Here is a 9,261-nt window from a genome sequence, read left to right on the forward strand (position 1 = left end):
CCTGCTCTGCTACCAGGTTCCCCCCGGGATCCCCAGAGGGCTAACCACACCGGTGGGCCAATCGCACCCTGTCCATCCCCTTCTCAGTGACTGGTGATAAAAAGAGGTGTAGAACATTGCTTTTTTACTTACATGAATTCTGGCATTTGAATTTGGGATTTTTAAAATTAACTTTGGGGTTTGGGGCAATAGATTTATCTTCCCCAGAGGTAACAGGGCATAATGGAAGGAGCGTGAACCTTGGCCTGAGGTAAACTTGGTTGGACCCCTAACTTAGCTAATTCTTATCTGTGTGACCTTGGGCAGATGATATAACCTTACAAAGCACAGTTTTTTCCTTATAGATGGGGATAAGAATACCTATATTGCAAGTTGTGCAGATTAAATGAGATAATATATAGTGCTTGGCCCATAGTAGATAGTCAATAATCGGCAGCTAAATATCATTATTAACATTATCCCCAAGTTGTGCTTTGTTAGGATGAAAGCTCCATTGAGCAAATGCTAATGCAGCTCTTACTGTGAGCAGTGCCTTTTCAACTCATGTGGATCTGGACAGGGCTGTGGCCTGTGCGGAGTGAATGTAGCCCCTAAAGGACGGGACTGCGGAAGCTACAGACAACAGTAATACAAAGCAGAGTGACTGCTGTCTAAGAGTGAGCGGGGAGAGATGCCATCCCAGATGGGCTGGGGAGGGCACCCTTAATAAGGTGACGTTGGATCTGGGCCTTGATAGATGGGAGATTTAAAAAGATTGCAGTGGGGGCTGGAGAAAAGGGATTCCCGGTGCGAGGAACAGCAGGGAAGCCTAAGGAGCAGGGGGCTGCTCAATGGGGCTGGAATAAAGAGTGTGTAAAAGAGCAGTGAGTGAGACAGAGCTGGAGACGGTGTCAGGGAAGAGCCGGCAGGCTGGGCCCAGATCGTCGGCAGAGGAGTTCAGACTTGTCTCTGTAGGCAGTGGGCAGGCATAGGAGGCTTGGAGCACATAGATGCTGTAGAAAAAAAAGGAAAGAAAAATGTGCTTTAGGCTGCCTTGTGCACTAGAAATTGAAAAGCCACCAAACCAGGTCAGAGAGACTGAAACGCTGAGCTGCATCCAGGCCTGAGGCGTGAGGTTCTGGGCTGCAGGAGCGGCCGAACCAGAGGGCGGCCAGAGGGAAGGCAGAGAGATGCTGCAGGGACAGGATTTAAACACTATGGAAAAGGAGACAGGGAAGAATTAAAGTTGGTATCTAGTTGAGATGCCTAAGAGGACAAAGTGACATTCCGAGGGACTGAGAGAGAAGTGACCCGTGATTACATACTACTTTTGTACTCCTCAGAGTAGAAGTTTCATAGGAGATCAGATAAGGAAGACAGAAGTGATGACTCCTGCCATCTCTTTCTAGGACCCAGTAACAAATGTCTCTTCCCTTAGTCTCAGCCTGTGATGCCATCAGAACAGGAAGGGGCCTCCTGGCTCACACTTTCTGTAATCGGGGAGGAGGCCCCACAGAAAAACAAAGTGGTCCTGGAGCCACAGTGGCACCTACCGTGTTTCTCCGAAAAGAAGGCCTAGCCAGCCAATCAGCTATAAAGCATCTTTTGGAGCAAAAATTAATATAAGACCTGGTCTTATTTTACTGTAATATAAGACCAGGTCTTATATAACGTAATGTAATATAATATTATATATTATATGATATATACTATATGATATATAATACCAGGTCTTATATTAATTTTTGCCCCAGAAGATGCATTAGAGCTGATTGTCTGGCTAGGTCTTATTTTTGGGGAAACAGTAGGTTAGGCCTGCCACTGCCCTCAGGCCAAGGGGCCCCCTCTTCTCCAAAGCCCCCTGACCGGTCTCACCCCCCCGCCACCTGGGCATACACTTCTTCAGTCTGCCTGTGTCATGGTCTCCTGAGGCTCCTCTGACCAGGTGGTGGGACAGTAGTGAAAGCACGTGTTGGACTAGGAGATGTCCCTAAAGGAGCAAACTTGGAAGGATGTTTTCCTTCCCCTAGATGGAGGGAGTAGGGACCTGGGACAGAGCACCTGTGTTAACTCTGCCTCTCCCTGCAGGTTCCACTTGCCCCACTCCAGCCACCATCCGAGCCACCAGCTTCCCCCTCTCTGAGCTCCACCGAGGGACCGGCCACCTTGCTGCCTCTGGGGCGCTGTGCTGGGCAGAGAGAGGTAGGAGGGCTGAACATGGGGCTGAACATGGTGGTCTGTGGCTGTGCTGGCTATGGGCTCGTCAGTGGCTTCCATTGCTGTTTCCTAACGAGTCCCATGGGAAGGGTTGCTTCCTAGGGCACAGATTCTTAGCCAGCCCTCAATTGTCACCTCATTCCAAGACAAATAGGTCCCCACCCCCAACCACTGGCCTTGCAAGCAAATGCATTATTGCTGCTGTAAGAGCCATCGCTTACTCTGCCAGCCACTGTGCTGAACACCTGGATCTTATTTTATGGGGTTAAACGTGATTACCATCCCATTTTACAGATGATACATTGAAGCTTAGAGATTAAATAAATTGCTGAAGGCCATATAACTAATTAAGTGGTAGATCTGGGACTTAAACCTACACAGTCTGGTTGCAGAGCCCATGGAATTAACCAGTATATCAGACTGGACTGGGCCCAAGAAGGGGCCGGGCAAAAGCTGGAAAGGGCTTGCAGTGGACACATTCCCAATCCCCTTCTCCAGGAGGATCACGTCAGCAAGCCTCTGTCTGACCTGAGAAGGCCTGGGATCACCTACAGTTACGGACATAGGACTTAGCCACATCACACCCCCTTCTTGAGTCTCTATGTTCTTTCTGGAGCCTGAAAAACAGACAGGCCTCCGTCCCCTGGAGCAAGCATGGTTGTCAGGGTTGTAGGTGGTCAGTGCTGCCGACCCAAACAGCAGTGGGAAGTGGGGCTGGGATAAGCAGGAAGGGGAAGTGGGATGCCCCCCCAGCCCGTCATGCCAGAAAGAAGAGTCGGGCTAACTAGGGCTTAGTGACCCTTCAGGAAGCTGAGCCATCATATCTCAGGAGCTGTCAATTCCTTTTGGAGACACAAACAAAGCCAGGCCAGCTCTGTTCATGACACACTCAGTTACGTCCAGTTCAGGTCCTGTGTCTGCATGTGGTCTCCTCCTCATGCCGTTTCTCCCCCAAGGTGTGTTGGGAGCAGCAGCTGCGGCCAGGAGGCCCTGGACCCCCCGCCGCCCCACCCCCAGTGCTGGATGCTCTGTCCCCATTCCTTCGAAAGAAAGCCCAGATCCTGGAGGTGCTGAGAGCCCTGGAAGAGACTGACCCCTTGCTTCTGTGCTCACCTGCCACCCCCTGGCGGCCTTCAAGTGAGGGTCCTGGCTCACCAGAGCCCATCAATGGCGAGCTGTGTGGCCCACCCCAGCCTGAAACCTCACCTTGGGCCCCCTACCTGCTACTAGGCCCTGGTAGCCTGGGAGGCCTGCTGCCCTGGGAGCGCCTCTTGGGGGGCCCAGGGGAAGAAGAGAGTGCTGGGCGGCCGTGGGGCCCTAGTAGGGGCTCGCCCCAGGCCCAGGGTGCCAGCTCTGGCCCACCCTGTGCCCCAGGCAGCAGCTCCTCCTCCTCTTCTGATGAGGCGGGTGACCCCAACGAGGCACCCAGCCCCGACACCCTGCTCGGGGCCCTGGCCCGAAAACAGTTGAACCTGGGCCAGCTTCTTGAGGACACAGAGTCTTACCTACAGGCCGTCCTGGCCGGGGCTGCAGGCCCACTCAACGGGGACCACCCAGGTTCTGGGCAGCCATCCTCCCCAGACCAGAGGCTCCCACAGCTGTCTAAGTCCAAAGGCCTCCCCAAGTCAGCTTGGAGTGGGGGTACCCCAGAGGCTCACAGACCAGGCTTTGGTGCTACCTCAGAGGGCCAGGGACCCCTGCCCTTCCTCAGCATGTTCATGGGTGCAGAGGATGCCCCCCTGGGCTCACGACCTGGCCACCCCCACTCTTCATCTCAGGTGAAAAGCAAGCTCCAAATTGGCCCCCCTTCTCCTGGGGAAGCCCAGGGACCCCTTCTGCCCTCCCCAGCCAGAGGTCTCAAGTTCCTAAAGCTGCCTCCAGCTTCAGAGAAGGTCCCCAGCCCAGGAGGCCCCCAGCTCAGCCCCCAGTTCCCCCGGAACACCCGAATCCCCTGCCGGAACAGTGGCTCCGATGGCAGCCCCTCCCCGCTGCTGGCCCGCAGGGCTCTGTGTGGAGGAGAGCTTTCCCCAGAAGGGGCGCAGGGCCTGCCCACCAGCCCTTCGCCCTGCTCTACCACCCCGGACTCTGCACAGCTCCGACCTCCCCAGCCAGCCATGCCCACCTCCACGCTCTCCCCAGGACCAGTGGTGTCTCCCTGCTACGAGAACATCCTGGACCTTTCCCGGAGCACCTTTAGGGGTCCTTCCCCAGAGCCACCTCCATCCCCATTGCAGGTGCCCACCTACCCACAACTAACTTTGGAGGTACCACAGGCCCCTGAGGTCCTCAGAAGCCCTGGAGTCCCTCCCAGCCCTTGTCTCCCAGAATCCTGTCCCTATGGGAGCCCCCAGGAGAAGAGTTTGGACAAAGCAGGACTGGAGTCTCCCCATCCTGGCCGCAGGACCCCAGGCGGCTCATCCAGGAAGCCCAGCCAGGGGGCAGGGCGGCGACCTGGGGATCCTGGCTACACCCCTCTGCGGGACAGACTGGCAGCCCTGGGGAAACTGAAGACTGGCCCCGAGGGGCCCCAGGGCCCAGAGAAGAATGGGGTGACAGTCAGGCCTGGCACCGAGAAGGTGCGGGGAGCAGGGAGGTCAGGGGAAAGCACTGGAGATATGGCAACCACCACCCCCAGGCTCCCTGAGCAGCCAGAAGCCAAGGGGGCACTGCGAGGAGCAGTGGCCTTGGGCACAAGCAGCCTGAAGCAACAGGACCCTGGGCTCCTAGGGGATCCCGGGGCTCGAGTCTACTCTTCCCACTCCATGGGGGCCAGGGTGGACCTGGAGCCTGTCTCACCAAGGAGCTGCCTCACCAAAGTGGAGCTGGCCAAGAGCCGGCTGGCAGGGGCCCTGTGCCCCCAGGTACCCCGCACCCCTGCCAAAGTGCCAACCTCAGCCCCCAGCCTGGGCAAGCCCAGTAAGAGCCCCCACGGCAGCCCAACAAAGCTTCCTTCTAAGTCACCCACCAAGGTGGTGCCCCGACCTGTGGCCTCACCAGCCACCAAGGAGCCCCCCAAGCCTGACAAGGGGAAGGGCCCGCCTTGGGCAGACTGTGGCAGCACCACAGCCCAGCCTACATCCTCGGCACCCGGCCCCGCTGATCCAAGCCAGGGCCCTGAGGGGCGCGCCCCACACTCGGCCATTGAAGAGAAGGTGATGAAGGGCATCGAGGAGAACGTGCTGCGGCTGCAGGGTCAGGAGCGGGCACCAGGCACCGAGGCCAAGCACCGCAATGCCAGCAGCATTGCCAGCTGGTTTGGCCTGAAGAAAAGCAAGCTGCCAGCACTGAACCGTCGCACAGAGGCCGCCAAGAGCAAGGAAGGGGCCAGTGGGGGCTCCCCGCTCCGGAAGGAGGTCAAGGTGGAAGCCCGGAAGCTGGAGGCAGAGAGCCTCAACATCTCCAAGCTGATGGCTAAGGCGGAAGACCTGCGCCGGGCTTTGGAGGAGGAGAAGGCCTACCTGAGCAGCAGGGCCCGGCTGCGGCCCGGGGGACCAGTGCCAGGGTCCGGTGCAGGGCTGGGGCAGGTCCAAGGCCAGCTGGCTGGTATGTACCAGGGCGCAGACACCTTCATGCAGCAGCTGCTCAACAGGTGAGGGTCTGGGACCAGTCGGCAGGTGCTTTGGTGCCTGCAGACGCTTGTCCCTCCACGGGCACACCAGGGGCTGTGGCTGGGACTGCCTGTCCTGGGAGCTCGGGCTTCACAGAGGTTAAAGGGGGTTGGAGAGCAAGTAAAATTCCACCAAAGCATCGGGGGGTTAGTGGCCTGACTGAAAGAGGGGTGTGTGCCCCTGCTCCTCTCCTCTGGCTGTTTGACGTCAGACATGCTGAGACCCAATTTCTCATTTGGGAGGAAATGAGCAGTCCACACTTTCCCGGATCGTCTCGTGTCGGATGAGGCAGCCTAAATGCCCGCACACGGTGATCAAGAGCCAGTTCCTAACTGGCCTGATGAGGCTCTTCCTCTGGGGTTTCCCGTCTTGCTCTTTAGCACCTGCCACACACCCAGCAATAGGAGCTGTGGTTTAGAGAAGGGGCCACCCCTTCTTGGGATTGCTGTGTCTGGGGCAGGTAAGGCAGAATGTCCACAGGCATTGGGCCCAGGTTGGGTGTGAGTTGGACAGCAAGTGCCTGCTCAAGTTCAGCTGGGGCAAGCAGGTGTGTCATGTTAGACCAGGATGTGACCGGCTCTGCCATCTACCTGCCGACACTGTCAAGTGGTCTCTAGGCTTGGCCCTGGATAGCTTTGGGAGAGTCCTCCCATCTTCCCTGCCCCTGCTGTTCCTCTGCCTGTTCCCATAGTCAGGAGGGGTTGCTGGGGACAACCACCAGGGATATGTCCCCTTCCCAGAGGGGCAGGGGGCCATGGGGGCCTCACTAGGCCCACACCATTGGAGGGAGCGAGGCTGGAATGTCTGTGTGGGCCCAGGCCTCTCTCACCTGTCTGTATTGCTGCCCCTAGAGTGGATGGCAAGGAGCTGCCACCCAAGAGCTGGAGGGAGCCCAAACCCGAGTATAGTGACTTCCAGCCAGTGTCCTCAGACCCCAAGAACCCTTGGCCAGCCTGTGGACCCCGAAATGGCCTGGTGGGCCCTCTTCAGGGCTGTGGAAAACCTCCTGGGAAGGTAGGTTCTTGGGATGGGGGCTGGGTGGAGCGCTGGCCCTGTGACCCTGCTGGCTCGCTCCCCAGAGGGCTCCGCTCCCTGGGCCCTGGAGGCTGCCAGGTGCACTCCTGGTCTCTGAGGGCTGGCGGGCTGCCTGCACTCTCAGATCCGTACTCCAGGGGTCCTAATGGCAGGGCTTGGGGAGGGGTTTGTGGTGGGAGAGGAACGGGCTCCGAGGTCTCCTGTTCCCCACAGCTGAGCAGCGAGCCCGGGAGGCGGGAAGAGATGCCCTCGGAGGACAGCCTGGCTGAGCCAGTGCCCACCTCACACTTCACAGGTCAGCAGGGTCAAGGGCCAAGGATGGGAGTTGATCCTCACCTGCTCTTTACTCCTTCCTGTCACAACAGCAGTTGCCAGACCCTGAGTGCCATGTTGGTGCCAAGCACCAGGTGGGCACTGGGGCTACACAGAAATAAACCCTTTCCTGTCCTCAGAGGGTACCTGCCTCCCCTCCCCCAAGCCTAGGGGAAGTGGGGCAGGGTGAATGAGCCTGTTGGGCCTGGAGGGCCCTGAGCAGGGATGGAGCCTGGACTGGGGCAGGAAGCTAGAAGAAGGCAGAGTGGCTGAGCTGCCTGCAGCCTCACATCCGTGACTTACCCTCCCCTACCCAGCCTGTGGCTCCTTGACTCGAACCCTGGACAGTGGCATTGGAACCTTCCCACCCCCAGACCATGGCAGCAGTGGGACCCCCAGCAAGAATCCTCCCAAGACCAAGCCGCCACGGCTGGAGCCCCCACCTGGGGTGCCCCCAGCTCGGCCCCCACCCCTTACCAAAGTCCCCCGCCGTGCCCACACGCTGGAGCGTGAGGTGCCAGGCATAGAGGAGCTGCTGGTGAGCGGGCGACACCCCAGTATGCCAGCCTTCCCTGCACTGCTTACTGCTGCTCCTGGCCACCGGTGCCATCAGACCTGTCCTGATGGTGAGTGTCTGGGCAGGTGGGTGGGCCTTCACAGGAGCTCCACCCATCACCACCACCCACCTTCCCTTGTCACCACATAGATCCCTGTGAAGACCCAGGCCCACCCCCTCCTGTCCAGCTGGCTAAGAACTGGACCTTTCCCAACTCGAGGACAGCCGGTGGCTCCGCTGACCCTTTCCTGTGCCCACCCCGACAATTGGAGGGGCTGCCCAGGACCCCCATGGTGAGCATGGCTGAAGGGGAAAGGGAATGGGACTGAAGGGTGCAGTGAATGATGGGAGACCAGTTTCTCCAGTGAGGTACAGCTCTGTCCGGGAGGAGGATTGAGGGGACAGCCCCTTGGATGCCCCTCTGGGCAGCCCACTCACCTTTCTTACACCCCTCTTGGGGAAAGGGTTTCTCTCCTTCCCCAAAACCTTGGTAGGACTGCTCAGCCATGCCTCCAGCCTGCTTCCTCTGAGTGCACCCCACCTCGGTGGGCCCCATCTGTAGATCTCCCATCCTGAGGGCAGAGCCCAGTGCCTTTCTGGCTGGGCCAGGAGGTGAGAGGAACTTCCTCCCGAGCTTCCCTTCCTTTCCCAGGCCCTGCCCGTGGACCGGAAGCGGAGCCTGGAGCCCAGCCGCCCAGCCCCTACGCCCCAGGGCCCGGCGTTTGGGGGTAGCCGCACCCCCAGCACATCGGACATGGGCGAGGAAGGCAGAGTGGCCAGTGGGGGCCCCCCAGGTCTGGAGACGTCAGAGTCCCTCAGCGACTCACTCTATGACTCACTCTCCTCCTGTGGGAGTCAGGGCTGAGGGGCTGTGCCATGCTCTTCTCTGGAGTTGGGGACCACAGACTGGAATGGCTCTCCTCAGGCCCTGCCCCCCTCAGGGCTAGTGGGGCTGCTCCCTGAAGGGACCAAGGAGGCAGATAAGAAGGTGAAGGGGGTCCCTGGCACACCCAACTGCCCACCGCTGCTGTGGAGGAGACGACCACTCTCAGCTCAGGGAGAGACACCACCTTTGGTCCCTCCTTTCACCCAGAGTGAGGCTCTTCCTCTGAGGGACTGGGTCTCCAGGCTGCTGTGTCCCAGCCCTAGCTCCTACTTCAGGCTGAGCCGTCTTGTGGTGCTGGGCTTCCTGCCCACCAGCTGTGCCATCTCCGCCCAACCTGGCTGCTCCCTGCCCCGAGCCCCCATGGGGCCAGCCCGGAAACCCCGTGCTGATGGAGTTTGGGGGCGGCGAAGGGTCAAGTTGCCTTCTCTCTCTGTCTGCCCTGGTCCTTTCTGCTGTCTGGACGGTGCTGCCCTTCCCTGCCCCCCGTCTTTGGGGCATGTTTGTCTTTTTTGTTATTTTTTATATTAAAGCGCCTGACCCGGTCCCCACCACCCCACCCCACCCATCCCCGCACTGCGGTTAATTTATCTGTCGTTACAAATGTGGCTGCTCTGCTTCCAGCCTCTGCTTCTGCAGTATCCCTAATAAAATGTGGAGGCTCCTCCCTG

At 58.8% G+C, this 9,261-nt stretch overlaps 1 protein-coding gene across 4 annotated transcripts in view; it reads left to right on the forward strand.

The window, feature by feature from the left end:
• NCKAP5L (NCK associated protein 5 like) overlaps nt 1-9,261 on the forward strand; it is a 29,375-nt gene extending 20,114 nt beyond the window's left edge. For all 4 annotated transcript variants that reach the window (XM_019724625.2, XM_019724623.2, XM_019724624.2 and 1 more), the window contains exons 7-13: nt 2,068-2,181; nt 3,153-5,785; nt 6,656-6,818; nt 7,053-7,134; nt 7,469-7,777; nt 7,858-8,000; nt 8,360-9,261. In XM_019724625.2, coding sequence (XP_019580184.2) covers nt 2,068-2,181; nt 3,153-5,785; nt 6,656-6,818; nt 7,053-7,134; nt 7,469-7,777; nt 7,858-8,000; nt 8,360-8,572 — 3,657 coding nt within the window. In that variant the 3' untranslated portion in view covers nt 8,573-9,261. The remainder of the gene's footprint in view (nt 1-2,067; nt 2,182-3,152; nt 5,786-6,655; nt 6,819-7,052; nt 7,135-7,468; nt 7,778-7,857; nt 8,001-8,359) is intronic.

Source organism: Rhinolophus sinicus, linkage group LG02 (genome assembly GCF_036562045.2).
Source record: "Rhinolophus sinicus isolate RSC01 linkage group LG02, ASM3656204v1, whole genome shotgun sequence".
Taxonomy (NCBI): domain Eukaryota; kingdom Metazoa; phylum Chordata; class Mammalia; order Chiroptera; family Rhinolophidae; genus Rhinolophus; species Rhinolophus sinicus.